Source organism: Dermacentor albipictus, chromosome 3, assembly GCF_038994185.2.
Source record: "Dermacentor albipictus isolate Rhodes 1998 colony chromosome 3, USDA_Dalb.pri_finalv2, whole genome shotgun sequence".
Classification (NCBI taxonomy): Eukaryota; Metazoa; Arthropoda; class Arachnida; order Ixodida; family Ixodidae; genus Dermacentor; species Dermacentor albipictus.
In genome coordinates, this window is record NC_091823.1 from 42,932,099 (window position 1) to 42,950,171 (window position 18,073).

At 47.3% G+C, this 18,073-nt stretch overlaps 2 protein-coding genes and 1 long non-coding RNA gene across 6 annotated transcripts in view; 2 read left to right on the forward strand and 1 right to left on the reverse strand.

The window, feature by feature from the left end:
* Nucleotides 1-773: 773 nt before the first annotated feature.
* Nucleotides 774-18,073, reverse strand: part of LOC135902530 (venom peptide isomerase heavy chain-like) — a 55,189-nt gene continuing 37,889 nt past the window's right edge. For all 4 annotated transcript variants that reach the window (XM_065432662.1, XM_065432659.2, XM_065432661.1 and 1 more), the window contains exons 3-8: nucleotides 15,887-16,165; nucleotides 14,229-14,317; nucleotides 12,173-12,273; nucleotides 10,772-11,028; nucleotides 10,055-10,221; nucleotides 774-4,604 (exon numbers count right to left, since the gene is read on the reverse strand). In XM_065432662.1, coding sequence (XP_065288734.1) covers nucleotides 4,449-4,604; nucleotides 10,055-10,221; nucleotides 10,772-11,028; nucleotides 12,173-12,273; nucleotides 14,229-14,317; nucleotides 15,887-16,165 — 1,049 coding nt within the window. In that variant the 3' untranslated portion in view covers nucleotides 774-4,448. The remainder of the gene's footprint in view (nucleotides 4,605-10,054; nucleotides 10,222-10,771; nucleotides 11,029-12,172; nucleotides 12,274-14,228; nucleotides 14,318-15,886; nucleotides 16,166-18,073) is intronic.
* On the forward strand, nucleotides 6,254-7,889 carry LOC135902535 (uncharacterized). The gene is made up of 2 exons (XR_010564534.2): nucleotides 6,254-6,362; nucleotides 7,748-7,889. It is a non-coding gene; the product is annotated as an uncharacterized lncRNA (long non-coding RNA).
* The window catches only part of LOC135902526 (flavin-containing monooxygenase 5-like), a 57,536-nt gene continuing 55,603 nt past the window's right edge, over nucleotides 16,141-18,073 (forward strand). The window contains exon 1 of the mRNA XM_065432645.2: nucleotides 16,141-16,189. The gene's annotated coding sequence lies outside the window, so the exon portion shown is untranslated. The remainder of the gene's footprint in view (nucleotides 16,190-18,073) is intronic.

Sequence of the window (18,073 nt, forward strand, 5' to 3'; positions counted from 1 at the left end):
GTTCTGGTTTGCAATCTTCTCCAATCTGTTTCTTGAGACCTGTCGAGTTGTTTGTGGGGTTGTGGGTATGCTTCTCTTTGTTTCGTGTAGTGTGTCAGTATGTCCTGGTACGTGACCAGTCCGTCCCTGTCGTCTTTTATCGCTTCTTTGTCGTCCTCGCCTCCTCCGTCTTCTCCATCGCCTCCGCCGCAGTCCTTTCCTCTTCCCCAAGGGTTGCGGGGTGTTGGGCCGTCACTGTCCGTGCCGCGGTGGGTTAGTGTTCGCGCGACTCGGTGGGCCTTCTCGTTGAGGTTGGGAGGGGCATTCATGGTAACTTCTCCCATATGTGCCGGGATCCATGATCGATGACACACAAGGCAATATAACAATTGTCACATTGAGTAGCACGAGTGATCGAGCGAGAGCATATACACTCGCGCCAGCTTCCTTTGCGCCGAAGACGTCGAAATTCAGTGGAAAAATGTATAGCACTTCTTATAAGCTGCTTCACGAAAGGTTCGCTCCACATAGATTCCAATATGTCAGTTGGATCTGCATATTTTTTTAGCTTGCAGCTTTGGGTCCATTGCTTCGCAGTTCAGAGGGTGCGACAGCGAAACTTGCCCGGCGTTATGTGGTATTTAATTAGTGCAAATTAAAACAGCTCTTCGAACGTTCTAAGCATAATGTACAAAAACACAAATGTAACAAGCCTGTTTCTGTGTATCAATGCATTCAAGGCAGGAAAACGTCTCTGAATATGTCAGAGAGAGAGAGAAAAATAACTCCACACAAAGAAATGTATACATTTTTATTAGATCATACGTATACTTTAGTGACATAAGCTTGGTATACCCAAAGAGAGTTTTTTTCCTGATGCAACTACCGTTATGTCAACGTGTGTGTAGGGTGGCCAGGTCCTCTCAAGCTGTTTAAGCATCTTTTACTCCTGGTCTCCCGCAACATTGTTGCAAAAACAAACTCAAATTCAAATTCAACTTCAAGTTCACGAGTAACCGATTACAACGTAATAATCGCACACATATCACTACAAAGCCGTACAGCTTCACGAGCGAAGTAATCCAACTTTGTTACTGCATGACCTCAAAAACTCTACGTATTGCCAATGCATAAATTAAGAGCGTGATCATTACTAATACCAGGTTCATCACTGGCAATGAGAATATACGGGTTCGCGTACTTCTCTCGTACTACATGCTCACGCATATGAGACACGTGCCTCAAGCACTCTTTCGACAACTGCCAGCGCAAATTGCTATAGATGAAAAGCCAAAGCAATGCACAGTGAATATTAGGGTTCAGACTTCCCATTCAATTTTAGATAGTTTAGCACAACACTATTTAAAATGGTAAACCAACTAGCCCAAACCATCACCCTTCCTATTCAAAGTGCATATATAATTTGATTATCACCCATAATACGTTTAAGGTGACCTTTTGTTCAATGACTAAACTGCGATACAGCATCCATCCAACAGCATGCAGTTCTCCCCATTAGGTCGTTTCGGTGTTGGGTCATTCTCGCAAATTCTTGTACCAATGTGATTTAATGATATCCATGCTTTTCATAGCGTCAGTAGAGTGAAATAGAAGATGTGGAACAAAAAAATTCTGATTTACATAACATCTTCTTTGCGAGTGTTTTCTAAGTGAAAATTTAGGAAGCTCGTCTTCGACTGACCGCCCTGAAGGGGGCAACTTACACAAGCAGGTTAGCTTCGTCTGATACTCTTTTGAATTACAGATTACTGATTATCTTGGGCTGCACTTGGTCTCCAACATCCAGCAGTGCAACGAGATGCTCCGCCGTGCGCCCCTCAACCTCCCCCCCCCCCCTGATCTCGGAGGCCACATGCTGCGAAACTTTGTTTAGACAGCTGTCGAGAGAGAGCATGAGGCGGACTCTTCCCAAAGCCCGATCATAGGCACTTGTTATGAATCGGAGCAATCATTTTATCCCGAAATTTGTGCTGTTCAATTTAAAATTATGTCACACGCCTTTCATTTTTCCTGTGTAATTGCGCAACCATGATAACAGTAAGCCGTTGTCACTAATATATTTTATCTTAAGAGAAAGCAAATTCAGTCTTCAGAGAAAGCTATGAAAGTACAAATACTCCTGCAATATAAATAAAGTGATACACTTGAAAAAAAGACAATGATTGACCTCGTCTGAATAAAACAAAAACATTCAGCGAGGCATGTAGCTACACCGTACAACATCACACTGGCTCTCTATATAGAAAAAGACAATCGATTACATCTTCGTACGCAAACAATAAGTTAATGCACACGCAATTCACACACAAAATAAATAAATTAAATGATAAAAGGCGACAAAGATGAAAAAGATGAGTATGAGAATGTTACGTCACAATTAAAAGCGTTGGGCAGGACGATGTACTGCGTTTCAGAGGAACACTGAAGGCGAGAAGTGAAGCTAGATTGGATGACTGCAGTTTTTTTTTTTTCCTCATCAATAGTCAGCATGTAGATCACAGGATCCAAATTAGGCTACAGATAAAAAAAACAATACGTATTGATTTTACTGCTGTAAAGTTTAGTTATTTCATCTCATCGGCACTATGAAAGCTGCGTAGTGATGACACATCAAACGACAATAACACTTCAACCACGCTTTACTTAGACACCGTCGCACGAGGCCTGTTCACCTGTAGGAGCGATTTGAAAACCTAAATAATATATAGATATGCACCAGTGCGTGGACCTCAGCGCGTGGAACTTTATCTCTTATTAACATGTGTATTCTTCGCGGACTACATATACAAGAAAGTTCATAGTTATTTTAAACTTTAAAAAATATTTTACAATAGCAAAAAGAAAAGAAGAAAGTGGGAGACTTGAGCGGACAAGTTTGTAATTGAAGGGCAAGCCTCGGCTTCGAAGTTTCTCTGACCTAAATCATGGCTCCGATAGCGTTATTGTATGACGTTAAAGCTTTTGCAAAATCTTCGCAGACTTCGGATCTATTTCTGTGGGAAAGTTTCTATAAGTTCAAATGGGATATTTTTCTTTTGAAGTGTAATATAGAGGTCCATTTAACCATCCACAGTCAACTAGCGTCGGCTAGCCATTGCCAGAACCTATGACATCGCAGGAAACCGATTTCGAAAAAAAAAAAAAACATGACGGGGCCCTTAGTCTCACTTTTACGCCGCGTTTTGTTCTCACCAAATCACTGATCTCGGTAGGAGTGATTTGTTCTTAATTTCTTTAGTGAGGTCTAGTTATCTAGGTGTACTTATATCCTTTTAGCAGTACTTTATAACGCATTGAATAATCGATTTAAGGACGTCAAAGCGTCCATCTGCAGGCAATAAAATGTGGTAGCATAATGGTGTGTCGTGCATACGCTTCAATATTGCCGTCACCATTATTAGTCACCGTTCGATATAAGTCTTGCATAGTTGTCCATGAGTATAAAGCTACGAAAAGAGGTGATATAGCCGCGCCTGCGCAGCCTATGAAGCTACTCCCTGTGCCTTCTTTGCAGGACGCCATTGGTGCACGGCAGCACCTTGTTCCTAGTCTTTCGAAAGAATCGAATTCACTACGTAAGCGAGCAACGCTTGTTTGGGAACACGCATTTTCTTTTCACTGCGGACAGTCTCTCGCAATCGCAAACAGTGCGCGCAGGCTTGTTCAATTAGTTCTGCCTCATAGTCGCCCGCTTAAGCACGTTAGGCTTCGACACACACGTTGCGCTCCACATATATCAGATATCAAACCCTTTCGCCAGCATTTAGCCTTGAGGCTGTATGACAAGTGCACCATTCAGGTGGCTGGGGCTCCAGTGCAAGGCGGGATGTCATTGGTTCGACGCCCAGTGCTTCGAGCCCCGGGCGGACTATCTTTTGGCTTCTACGACAATAACAGTGAATGGCACCAAGTTTGCTGAGAAAGGGTTTGCGAACCTGAGGTTACGTAAACGGCTCTAACATTACGAACCGAATAGCTGCTACACTGCCCTTAAGTGAGTGCACGGCTGGGATAAAAGGATGCAACAAGCGCACGCCGAGTGCTGTTGATGTTTGGGAAAACTTGTCTCTCGTTCACAGGTCGAACATCAGTTCTAGCACCCATTACAATGTCCGTGAAAATTGAGATGCGGGGTAGGCAAAGTACAACTATAGGCACCGGCGAAGGCACTCGTTTGAACACAGGATGTCTTTGTGCACCGTACGAAGTTCGAGACTTACAATGCGAAGATGACGGTTCTGCGAGCCACTTTGAATCGAGGTATAGTAAAGACGCACTCGACTCAAGTGGTCCTATCAGAAGCAGCCCGCGATTGTTGTCTATCAGCATGTGTCGCACCGAACCGGACACAGTCCTTATAGTTGGCCTTGAGACTTCTGTACGGACTTCTGTGAAGAAGGGGGGGACAGCAGTGCTCAGGTGGACCCAGCGACTTTGTCCCGTCGAATTCAGTCCCTGTTCCGGGCGATCCAATCGAGGAAGGTTGTGACGCGCGAGTAGGCTCCAGGAAAGCGACCGCCGCAACCGATGCCGAACGAGACCACTCCCACCACGTTCCACCGGAAGTCGAGGCCCAGAGCCAGCAAGGGTCCTCCGGAATCGCCCTGCAAGAGAATGGTGGGGTGTCTCATGTTAGAAGTTTGCTTGGCTCCATGGTGCTGCACCGATCGTACGAGTGATACTACTCGTAGCGCTAAACAAAAACAACAACAAAGAACACGCAGACATAGGCACAAGTACGCACGCACAAAAGCGCGGACGCACGCAGAACGGAGCGTTGGAAGACAAGACGCTTCGAGTACCCCTTAAAAGACTTCTGCGATTGAGGCTTGCTCAAAAGCCCATGAAAAATTTGGAGGGCGCTTAAGCATCGCCTTTAAAAGTGGAACGCGATAGTATTCAAAGATCCCCGAATGCTTCTCACGTTTCCCGGCAACTGCAGCTTACGTAACCGTAATGCTTACAGGGAAACGCTGGTGGCGATTGCTATGCACGAAGGCGAGCTTCGTGGTTCTATTATTGATGGTGTGCAAGGAACCGAGGGGGCCGCGCCACTCCTATACTAAAGCAGACCTTAAATGGCAGCTGGAAAACGCTATTGCGTTAAAAGGGGTTTGTGTTTGAGTTTCCGCGCAACAGAATTATCTTTTCTCGTATATTCAAATTAAAGTCCGACGCTATCATGTCTGTAGGTTGTGCGTAAGTCGTACTTTACGATTTGTCCCGCACATTTTGCTTTGAGAAATGCAATTAGTTCAGTAACTTTTTTGCGCTACATGGAGGGCGTGCGTTGTTGGGTATGCGTGGTTAGGTATGCATGGTTCGGAATGATTATTCCCGAAACCGCGGTCAATGACGCCGGTACATGTGGCATTTAGTTTATGTGTAACTGTGCCTTTCCGTGGGTATACGTGTTTATATGTTGGTGCGTGGGGACTCGGACACTACTCGCGTTGACAACGCGCTGTGTTTCGTGTCTTACATGTTATCGTCCGCGTGGAATTGTGCCGTGATTATGACTCAGTGTTCGTATCGTCTCCTGTCGAAATAAACTTTTTCTAAACACACGGAATTCCTGCGACACGGGGCCCTTAACGCTATCGCTTTAATACGTGCTTTGCGAATCGCACGGTATTCCGTCAGTGTGAAAGTATATAACGTTCATTCTGCCTCGAAAGCGACGCCTACAAAATATCCGAGGACGCCCACGCACTTCTTATCAGTTGTGAATGCGAAAACATTAATATCCAGTCGAACGCCGCTGAGGGATTCTTCGAGCTATGAACTCCTCGCGGACAAGCGAGCACGCTGTGACGCTTGGCGCGTTTTGATTTGGCTTTACCGAGGCGCAGTTAGAACGCAGGCGAGAGTTTGCGCAGACAAGCAACGCGCGCATAACGCAGGTTTCCGGGAGCGAGGGTGACGTGGCGTCGCGGCGACGCCCTCTCCCTTCACGCAATACCATGGCAGCAGGTGTTCCCTTTCGCTCGCTGTGCCATAGAGAAAAAGACTAAGAGCGGACACTCCGAGAAATCTGGCCTCAGGAACTACGTCACGGCTACGTAACGAACGAATGCTCTCATCAAACGCCAGGGGACGCAGGCGCAAAAAGAGAAAATGTTGTAATGAATTCTGCTCAATCGCTTTACAAAATAATAATTATACACCCAAATTTGGCGTGTTTCTGATACATAAGAACAGAATTTATCGAGAACACCTTCCGTGCTTTTTGTTTTTCATTCGTACTGCCATCAACACCAATCACCATTCGTCCATGGAGAAGAAATCAACGACACCAGCGGCGTGCCAGCGGGAACGTCTCGTGAACGTCGGCTGCGGCGGTGTTCTTGTGTGTGAGAAAGGTGAGTCACGTTTTTAAGCGAAGCTTGGAGTAATTGACTTGTGAGCGCGACGAGGTTCGCTAAAAAAAGCAGTTTGCGGCTCTATATGAGGCGGCGAGACGCGAACATTGCGAAAAGCATCCCCCCTCAAGAAACGCGTAGCAAGAGGGCTGTACTAGCTGTACTTCCTTGCTATCTCCACCGAGAACGGCATAATCTTTGTTGGTTGCGTTCCGTGGAAATAATCAAACGACGCGAAGCTGCCATTACCTTCCACCGGTTCACGGCTGTGCACTGCACTGCGACTCGCAGCTTGTCAGACGCCATCGAAACGCTGCGTCTAGGTTTGCGAGGGTAAACCGTTCTTGCCCAGCGCTCTTTGCGATAACCGCGGTATCGGCGTTCCATTGAAATAGTTCGTGTTGGCGGATTAAAAATGATCTGCTGGGCAACGCTTAAGGTCGATATCATGAATCGCGCATTTCAGGAAAATTCCGGTTTCGAGAAAATTGAATTCCTAAACCGCGTTTAAATGATCGCGTCACGGTTGACGGTCTTTTCGTTGGCCCGTTCTAGAGGCTGACGAACGCTGGAAAGAACATAAAAGACGCCACGCTGATTCAGTCCGAAAACGGCGTTCCGGGGACGGGCGCTACCTAAATAAAGCAGGACGTTAGGCACACTGTAGCGAAGTTTTGCTTGCTCGTTTCCTTTATAGAGTAAGGGCTCCTGAATATTTTAACGATATTGCTTGCAAACAATGGCATGTGACATAAACAGCGAGCATAGCTTATTGCGTTTGGTACTTTAGCGAGGTGTGTATCTAAGGCGCACGGACGGACGCTGGTGTATGCGTCCGTGCGGATTGTTTATACAGAAAAGTAACGGTGGAGAAAAGTCACCAGTGACTACTGCACGTACTTATTGCGGCGGCCGTGTTGGGAAGTACTGCGCATTCTAGTAATTTTCGGTTCCTTATCATTTTTTTGTGGCGAAGACATTGCACAACGTATTGTCGCGTAGGCGTGGCGTGGCGCGCATTTGAACAAAGGCCTCGTATTTGGACGTTTCGAATGTATCTTCATCACGCTTATGTGAACTGCTATTTTGCCTACCAATGTACTCCTTATACTGAGTACGTACAGGGGTGTCCAAAACTTCACAGGCCGCGATGCCCTCCATGGGATTAAATGGGAAAGCGGCCTGGGAACTTTTGAACACCCCTGTACGGGGTATCAACATTTATCCTTGTAAGTCCGGGTTATATGGGTCAGAGGTCAGGATGTGTCGGTGGTTTTATATTATGCATCGGTTCGCTATTCATTCAAAGCGGTTTCCTGGTACAGTTATGACGTGTGCATATGTTTTTGGTAAATAATGAAGCGTGCACTTATTGACATTTTCAGACCGTGCTGATGCCATGCCGTCCGGCGGTCCAAGCTACGGCAGCTACTGCAGTGTGTCGTGGTGCTTTGACAACGGCAGAACCCAGAAGAAGCCTATCTTGACTTGCAATAAAAACATTGCGGAAACTCTGTCTCTTTGATACATATGAGCGCTTGTACCAAAACACAAAAGACAAGCGCGATGGATAAAGCCGTAGTGAATTATGATTACCTCTATCTCCATCTGTTACAACTTAATCGAAATAAAAATTGCGTCACTACCTCAATTCACACCAAATATTGAACTAGACAAAAGAGTGAATCGCTAAATCAAAGCGACAAATAAAAGCGTTGCCATTTGGGTGACGAAAAGTGGTCTGAAATGACAAGCTTCCGCGACAGCCCAACGTCGGTTACGCGGGGTAATCCAAATTTCGCGCCAGCGGAACCGAAACAGGAAGTGCAGGCCAGTTGCTCTCATCAACCGCCAGGTGCGCTAGGTTCGATTGGGCCGCTGGGGGTGTATGGGAGTGGCCGCTCTTAACTTTTTTTTCTTTTTCTATGGCTGTGCTCCGTCGAGGCCTGAGCCAGCAAGCGCGAGCCAACGTCACGCGAACGCGCGCGTTCGCGTGACGTTGGTGATGTGTCGTCGCAGCCAACGGCAAGTTATAGGTGCCGTTTCGCTGCTACAGACGTCACCGGCCTTTTCGCTCAATGCACCATTTGACGCTGTCGCACAAAAAAAAAAGTTGCAGTTTCGCTTCAAAGGCAAAAGAAAGATACGGCAGCACTATTACACGAGTTACAGCTCGTAGTATCGAGGTCCGTATAAGTTGCAGTAACCATTTGCTTACTAACTAAACAAGCGTCGCACATGAACAGATCTCACTCGATGACCGCGGTCACAACGCTGGCGTGATGAGTAACTATAGCAGCGGGTAGAGTGCGTGCTTGCCCCAAAGCGAACCTTCCGTGCTGCACCTCCCTTCACCATTTTAACAGCGCTACGCCTTGAAAAACCACATCACGCGACATCGAACAGGGGGCGCGCGGAAGACACCGCACACGAAGCCACTAGCTTTCTCTGCAGGTGCCCCTTGCTTGCTCGCTTGTCCTGTCACCTGCAGCAGATAACCTGACTCCAAACACTGGACTCGCGGGAGGGCAGTGCGCATCAAGCCACCAACCATGAAGGAAAGAAACAAATATATGGTTGATCTCTCTTTCATAGGAATCGTTAGAACGCAAAAGTGAAAGGCGTCTTCGCAGAAGGTGTTGCATGTTTGCTTCGTGAACTCACGGTGCGCTGCAGCAAAACGCGCACGACTTGCGGGTTGGCGACCGTGTTACAAGTTTGCTTGGCGCGCGGTTGGCGAGCGGTGTCCTGCTGCCGAGTCGCTTCGGCGAAGGTGCGAGTATTTCGGCCCGGCTCCGCAGCGTTTTGGGCAGCCGGCCAGTTGAGTCGCGACGCGTTCAGCTTCAGGAATGCGAGTGGTAGAGTTCGCAGCGTGCGCCGCGAACATGCGAAGGCACCCTGCTTCGCGATGGCGTGTCTCTCGCCGGACCAAAGCGAGATTCGCCCGTTGACGTCGCTGCCTTTTTGCGCCGCTTAGCGTAGTAGTTTTCTTGGTTGGTGCCATCGCAAACGAAGCAGTAGGCGACGTGTGAGCACTGCTGGCACGCGGGGCGCATGTTCGCCACCGTCGCCGCCGGTGCTGCCGTGTGGTCCCGGGTGCAAAGGCGTGTGTCAACGGTGTCAACGGGCCGCGCTTGCGCCTTCGCACCCGAGACCACACGGCAGCGCCGACGGCGACGGTGGCGAACACGCGCTTCGCGTGTCCGTATTAGTTGGTACCACAATAAAGGTTTTCGCAGCGGATAAAAGCGTTAGCAGCTTCAACATGATTAGGTTATTAAGAATAAGCAACCTTGCTGCGGGCGTACCGATGGGAGCGCTGAAAACAATGCGTTGCACATAGCCACATCACCAGTAATTGTCAAAGGCTGCCAACTAGCTTCTTAGTGTGTTCACCTCGAACTTCTGCTTACTGACCACTCAAGAGGTACACTTCGCAGTGAAGGATTCATGTCGACAAAGGAAAGGCGCTGCACGCCACGTAGCTTTCAGTCACGCTGCTATCACACGTCTCTTTATCGCAGTCTCTTTTCTTCTCAGCAGTTAGACAATCACCGATCCGTCCCATCGAACCCAAAGGCGAGATAACTGAGCTATTCAGAAAGAAAGGAAAACGCTTACGCATTTGAAAAGTGAGAAGAGCTGACACACATACAAGGGCAGGCGGCACTCACGTCGCCGCATCAACGTACCTGGCAGGCGTCGACGCCCGTATGGTTGACGGCGCACACGAAGTCCTCGGTGATGCCGTCAGGTGTGGCGACCCAGTAGCTGGACGATGTGCGCATGATCTCGTCGCACTCCTCGTTGCTGATGACGGACACACGACCTTCCTGCAGACGGTGCGCGTACCGACCACCTGCGATTTTGCCAGCGAACTTTAGTTTGGAAAGCCGTATCTCAAGAGGAGATCCGAGGAAGCGGAGATCCCTACAAGTTGTTCATTTAAATATTAAAAAAGCCAAGACAGAGTGAAATGAAGGCACTTCGGCAGCTTTCGTTTTTGACGTAAGGGTAACTTGTCAAGGCGAGTTAAAGCGTAAGAAACCACCGAGTGCACAAGAAGAAACACCGGACACACGCAACGTGCTTGTGCAGTGTGTCTTCTTGTGTCTTCTGCGGCTTCTTTTATTGTGCTATAACTATAATGCGCCTTAACAAGATGAACTAAGCTCGTAACACATTCCTGGTCAACTTCACTGGGCAAAGGTCGACGCAACCTGCGCATGTAGGCACTGCGTGAATAACAAGTGACGACCGCGATCACTTCCACAATTCATAAGCTGCATGGTGCCAACGGGTCCACCAGATGTGAGTTACAAGTTTGGCTAGGCTACTTAAAATACGGCGCAGGTTCATTGCGAAATGCTAAATCTGTAACTGCGATCAGGAGAACTTCCTGCGCTCACCGAAAGCCGTGTGTCCCCAGCCGAGTACGACGACCTGTCCTCCCAGCTTGAGGTCCGGCTGCGGTAGGCACACCGCACCGATGTGGCTACCGTAGGAAGCCTTGCTGACGGTCTTCACGAGCGCGATGTCGTTGTAGTGCCGGTCAGTCCGGTAGCGCTCGTGCAGCCGGATCCAGCGGACGGGAAGGTTGGCGCTGTGCGAACTCACCGTCTCGTTCACCTCCAGGATACCCACGCGCACCTTGTACTTTCCGGCGCTGCACGAACGACGGGGACGGCCACGATCACTCTCGCGAATTACGAGCTGCACGGCGCCAGCAGGCGCACAATAACGAAGCGCTCACCATAACGCAGAGTAAAAATAGCTAGGTAGCCAAGCCTTCTCATTAAAAAAAAAAAAAGAAGCTGCTACGATTGCGCGATTGACGCACTCAGGCTCACTGCATTCCTGGGCAACTTACGCTCTATCTTGCGATGATACTAAGCGATAAATTGACAACAATTAATAGGCTACCTCTGAAATTGTTGATTTAAACAAAACTTTCAACGCAGAAGTTGTCAAACCGCATTGAGGAGCACCTATTTGGTTTCTTTGGATGAAGATAGCTCTCGCGAGTTTAATTTTTCTGGACTTGCCGAAAAACATGCGATATACAAATAAGTACTACGTGGCATGGCGCTTGGGCGCAAGTTTGTTACTGGCCTCACGTGTCATCTGAATAAATCTGATTGACGCTACACAATGTATGAATAAGCCGTGAGGTGACGGTGATGGATCAATGGGAATTTTTCTGCTGCAGGGAATGACACGGCCACGAACGATATTGATAAATTGTTTATGGCAACTCGTGAGGCAATTAGTGTTGTCACCTTTTCGCCATTGACAGTTCGTAGATAGCGATGAGCCTTCTGGCAATGGGTGGGCTGGCAACACGCAATACGTGAAATCACGAGACATTACTGCTATTAATTTAATCACAACGATGCGCTTTCATCCTTTCGTCAAGGCCACGCGCTCTTATCATTAAGGAAAAACGATGCGCCTGAGGAAGAATGCAGCTCTCCAACTCTTGCGGATGTGAAATCATTTTAACTATCAGTACTTGTATATTTATACATATATAACTTATAATAACTGTTAAAACAAGCAGCCATAACTATGGCTCATGGATACTTCGACAGTGATTTCACTCCACAAGGGTTGAATTTAGAAAAAATTGCTGCAGCAGAAATTGACGCCAGTCAGTAGTCTTGCTTTTAATGAGCAGCAAAGCATTATTCCGCAGCGTACAATGATCTAACGAGGAAAGAGTGAATGCGGCAGCAACACTGGCCGCCAACCTCACGCTTGCGTCCCTAAAATTGAACACTAAAGAAATCGCTGCAAATATGTATACGCACTCATTCCTGAGGTCGGGGAAGCAGTGAGCCGCCGTCATCACAGTGTTGCGATCCAGTAGAGAACCACCACAGATGAACTTGTCGCCTTTGAATATAGCCGCCTGCATGATGATGAAAAGAGCCAAACTATGGGCACGTGCCAAACTATAGACAGCGAAAACTTGGAACTCCCAGCAGGCACAGAAATTGTGCATCGCCCCTGGCCATGATATGTGTCATAAAAAAATACCGCCACGTCTTAGGTTCATCGTATAAGAAACGTAAGCTTTTCCAAATTCTGTCCCATCAGCCATGGTGGCTTATAGCGGCTGTGGTTTTGCGCTGTTAAGAACGAGGTCGTGGCTTCGATTCCCGGCCACGGCGACCGCATTTAGAGGCGGTTGGAACGCTGGTGCAGTGAAATTAGGTGTGCGTTAAAGAACTTCAGGTGGCCAAAATTAATCTGGAGTCCCCCACTACGGCGCGCCTCATAATCATATCGTGGTTTTGACACGTAAACATAATATACTTATTTCTTAATTTTGCCCACTAAAGCTTGCCTTACACGAGAAACGCCGGTGTGCGAAATATCTTTTAAAAGATCTGTCCACGCTGAATGCCCCCATGCCATCACTGGCGTTATCATTCCCACGTTGTGTCGACTTCTTAATGCTTCTCTAATGCACCACCGGCTCTGTGTTCTGCGTACCCGCATGCAGTCAAGTTCGCTCGTTCTTCTTGATTCGGGCTAAAATGCCGTAAGCACGAGATTGTTGTCCAATTCGTGTTTATTTCTTAGCGTTACACGTGTCAGCTTACGACAGACTTGACAGTCATGGGCTGCTATTGAAACGGGTTCAGTTGTAATACATATCTTCTTTGGCGGGATGTTGACTTTTTGTAGTGTTACAGTAATACGGCTGAAGCAGTGACTAAATTGTACCGCTCTGCCCGTTCATGCCCGATTTATCCTCCAAATTCCAATTTAAGATGGGGATCACCGCTGGGTTTATGGGTTTATTTGTGCTGACGGCATAGGAGAGTGATGGCGCTTGCTCCATAGCTCAGAAAAACTAGCATCTGTGAAGCACTAGTAACCGGTTAACGAAAGAGCGAAAGAATGTTCGTGCTGCCGTCTAGACATGGCATTAAATTTAAAGCGCATGTTCTGGGGAATGCAATGACTTTAGGTTCTAAAGTAGCAGACGTTACGGAACCAGCTCTTGGGCTGTGCTAACAAGAAAGTAAATACACGATTACAAGTGCAAAAGTAACAGGGAGCTCTAGTAAGTTTTAATGTTCGAATATTTCAACCCAGTCAACTAAACAGACCCTCAGAACAAACCTCAGATCTCAAAGTATGTACTTTCAAACAAAGGTGCCCTATCGTACTTTAATAGCTGTACAAGTAGTGGAGAATTAAACCGCCAGGCCTCAGTAATGACGATTTCCTGAGACCACATTCAAACAGTGCTGAGAATGTGCTGGGTTCCGAAAACACTGCGACTGTATACATAGAATGGTAAACATGATGAATAGAAAGGTCGTAGCAAAGTGTTTAGCTTTTTCTTGGATTCATGGTGCAGCCGAAGAATGAGGCATATGATATTTGTGCTCAGTTCCGAGACACATTTCAAGATACTTTTCACCGGCCAAAAATTTCTCTATCATGCGCATTAACGCCAAAATGCCCTTTGATGCTTTCTCTTGTATTTGACGTCACTTTTATTTCACCATATAATAGTGACGTCCTTCAGAAAACCTGGAGGCAGGAATTTTCCGTTTTCAATGCCATCAAAACAAATCAGTCATCTAATCACCAAGTTAACTAAGCACATTGGCTGGCATGCGTTCTTTCGCATTAAAGGATTCGTCAGTCATGTTGCTGTTCAGCCTTGACTGCCGCTTCGTGGGCGTGGATCAGTGGTTGGTTGACAGATTGTGCAATGCACAGCAATAGTGAGGCCCTGTGCGGTTTGCATTTCAGCGTATCTTGATGAGAAATGCAGGCTAGGATATTTACGCTTGTTGTGCACCAGTGGCAATCTCGAGGCTGCAACGATTGTCAGAGACTCACCATCCAAGGCCACGTTGACCTCGTAAGCCTCACGCCTCCATTTGGTCCGTTAGTGAGTACCCCTGGATCGTCGACCACGGCACCGCAGCCTGAGAGGTGAAAGTGAGAAAAGAAAGCAAGGAATATGCTATATGAAAACGAAAGTTGCGGAACAGAAAAGCATTACAATTCACAAGCATGTTGAAGGTGCCTCGGCATACCCTGAACATATCAGGGGCGACGAAAGGTTTGTTACGGAATAGCGCAGGGAGTTTATGTGGGAGCATGACAAACTATCCTATACTCTGTTCAGTATAAACATTGCCAAGCTTGTAATAATAACAAAGAAAAAAAGCGCTAAGAACGTAGACGATAGGTCAACCACGTGCAACTGGTGACATAAGCTTCGTTACTGACTTTCACAGGACGCTGCTGGAAGACGCAGGTGAAAAGCGCTTTTGTGTTGCCATGAACGTGAAAATTCGAAGTCATTACTCCAGCAAACGAACACGTGGGTGGGCTTGCGTGGGCGACAGCAAAGAAGCGTTGGCTGAGCGCAACGTTCTTTTTAAAAATTTTATTACTTGTTACTCACATGACAACGCTTATAAAGAGTTTAGTTAACACGCTTGCTTCTGTTGTTTGCTATAGGTGCCAAGAGTCCTCAACGTTACCGTCACGTCTGCGTTCGAAAATGAGCTCCTTCCCCCCCCCCCCCCCCCCCCCCCTCCTGAAGGTTTCTCGACATTTTGAAGGTGTCCCCGCCTCCGTCCCAATCTACTCAACGAGCCTCCGCCCGCACATATTAGGTGAACTGCTGTGATAGCTTGAGCACCTAACTTCTCCTACATTCCTATATTCCTCAAACATATTTGTTGACCCTGCTCACAGGCGATCCAGGTGGCATAGGACCTGGTGCCCATCAGAAGCGAGCATCAGGTCAGCGCCACGCACCACTTCGGGGAAATCGTTCGCCTGTATGAATGTGTAGTATATTTGTTTCAAATTAGCAGCGTTTTTTTTGTTTGCGTCGTATTTGGAGTGCTGTGCATGGAACGAAACATTAGAAAATTCTTAAACAATGCTCTGTTTCCGCATAGCAGCAGGTTTTCTATACGTGAGCATTGAATTCTAGTGCCATGAATACTTGAGCGTGAAAACACTTTCCCTTCAAAAACACTGCCTAAAGACATGCCTCTGGGGTATGTAAATCGCGCAAACAAACCGTATAGGCTCGCAAGCTTCGATGAAACTCTCCAGAAGGAGAAGGTACAGCTGGAACTTGCCTTGACATTTGAGAAGTTACTATCCTCTTTGCTTTTACCATTTCAGTGTGACTCTGAAGACGTGCCGGTGCGAAAATTGCAGGATGAGGCGCGAAAGCTGAAATAACTTTCAAATGTCAAGGACAAACGGGCAAATAAAGTTGCTTATTTCACATTACAATCGGAGAAGGCTTAGGAGCCTCCTATCTTCGCGCACGGTTGGTAGTTTCAAATCGTGTATACGTTTCGTGCGATCGGCCATGTTGTTATCTGCTTCACCACGTTCGCTCGTGCCACACGAGTGGGCGTAATGCATGCCTCCACAGATAGCAAGCGGGAGAGAGAGAGAGAGACAGAGAGAAAGAATGGGAAGGGAGGGCTCCCGGAACACCCGTCGTCTAGCGACTACTACACCTGGCTCGTTCCGGGGGCCCTCGTCAGCGGGCGGTCGCCTGGGAGATAGCGTGCCTGTGTTCGGCTTCCTCGGGTCCACCACGTCGGCCGACGGGCAGCACACCAGCAGCGAGCTCTCGTGGAAGCCGCACGAGCGCGGTCGGCGCCCGCGACCCGCCGCAGCCAGCAGGGGCGGGCACCAGGTCAGGGGCACGCACCGGCCGGGGGTGCGGCCACCCCCGCTCACCGCGGCCCGGCACGCCTTGGGCTGAAACTCGGTCCAGTCCGTTTCGCACCGCACTGCATGCAAGCACGCGTTAATCGGTCAGTGTGCAATGTGGGCAGCGCTGGTGACATGTTCTTTGGGCACGAGACAAAATTGTAACAGAAGCAACACGGACCCCGTAATGAATGATGAGAAAGGAAAGAACAGACGTAGTAACATCGGAGCATTTAAACACAGCAGCAGTACGCATTTCAGGCTGGTTAGAACACAGCAGAGATCATGCGCGGGTAGTTGGCATCCTAGTTTTGTAAGACTAAGAGGCAGAGGTGAAGGAAGGACAGATACTCAAATGTGTAGGACAGGTAAGTGGTAGGCCATTATAATAACATAATCAGTTCCACCAATTCGGAAACAGAGTCGAAGGTAATGCGATTAGAAAATTGGCGGGGTTAGAACGGTTTCTGTTGACGTGGGACAGGGGTAGCCGGATATTTTTTTTTTGGGGGGGGGGGGGGGGGGATGGCCTCTCTTCTGCAGTTAACTTAATTCATGGTGATCATGACGAGGACAGCAGTGTGGTATTTTCTATTTATATGTGTAGATTTCCCAGGACGCTCTGGATAATATGTTCTTTCTCATCCCCGGGATATCATCACATCGCTATCAGTAGCTCCATCTTACTGCAGGACGAAAAACCCTCCCGATCTTGTTCAACCAAACCTCTCCTGCATTAATTTAATCTACTTTTCATTTTACCTGCCACATAGATAGCTCGATATACATCTAATTAACTTCTGCGCCGCTTGTGTTTATTATGCCTGCAGTCTCTCCATAAGCAATCCTGACCAAGTGCTTCATGGGCTAAGTGCTTATATATGCTATAGCGTATAATGTTCTGCATCCATTTGGCGTCCCTGGGTGCCGCAAGGAAGGTAAATTCTTAGTTCCTTCTAACTGACCGGGTAGCGCACAGCTGGTATAACAGAGAGCTCTTAGTGAGTGTTCGTTCAAACATTGCTGTCCGAAGCTACCGTTGTCAATGCCATTTCAGCCGTTTCCACGATAATGATGCAATCTCGTGGCCCGCGTAAATAGCAAAAACCTTTCATTTCGAATAGAAGCCCTGTAAACTGAATTCCCAATCTTAGGCCCCTTCTGAGCGCGTTAATGTGCCGAAATTTTTACACACGGAACATATTTCATATGCGAGTAGTAATGCGTCAAAACAGCGATACACGCGGGAATGACCGTGGAGTTCTCCTCTCTTTCAGCGTCAACAGCTAGCAAATTTGGTTGTCTAAGCGGCAGGAAAGCGAATTATGCCGCTAAAATAATCCCGCGGGGAAGGGCAATCAAAAGTACTTAAGTTTGAACATAAACTCTAAAACCTGTTCGACCAAAGGTAGGCATTACGGCATCATTCTTTAAATCCTTTTTTTAACATTTTGTACAATTTCGGAAGTAAGGGTGCATAGCTTTCACTGCTCAAAGCCCAGACTTGACACAGGATAGAAGTATCCATAACGCAAGATAATTGTCAACAGTCACCCCTACAAAATTGTACTCGGTGTTTCTTTTGACTGCGTAACAAGTACAATTTGAGTCCATAAAATATCAATTCAACATCGATTTCTAAAGAGTACACCTGGTAGCTATCTAACTGAATAAAGTTAAGTAAGCGTCAATATACTCACACCCTATACGAATTTATTTCACTAAAGGTAGAAAGCGTCAACTGACTCGCACTCGATACTTGTTTAATTGACTACAGTTCAGACACCGTCAATTGCGCACACTCATTACACATTTAATTGGCCAGTTATCGAACACAATCAAAATGTGAAAATCGAAAGGCTTTCGATTCGCATGTGTCCAATCGAAATGAATTCATTACAAAGAATGTTCCAGTTAACAAGATCGTGTGCTGTTGAGTTGCCTGTGATTGCTACAGACATACAAGCATGCAGTCGAGATTTATTGCT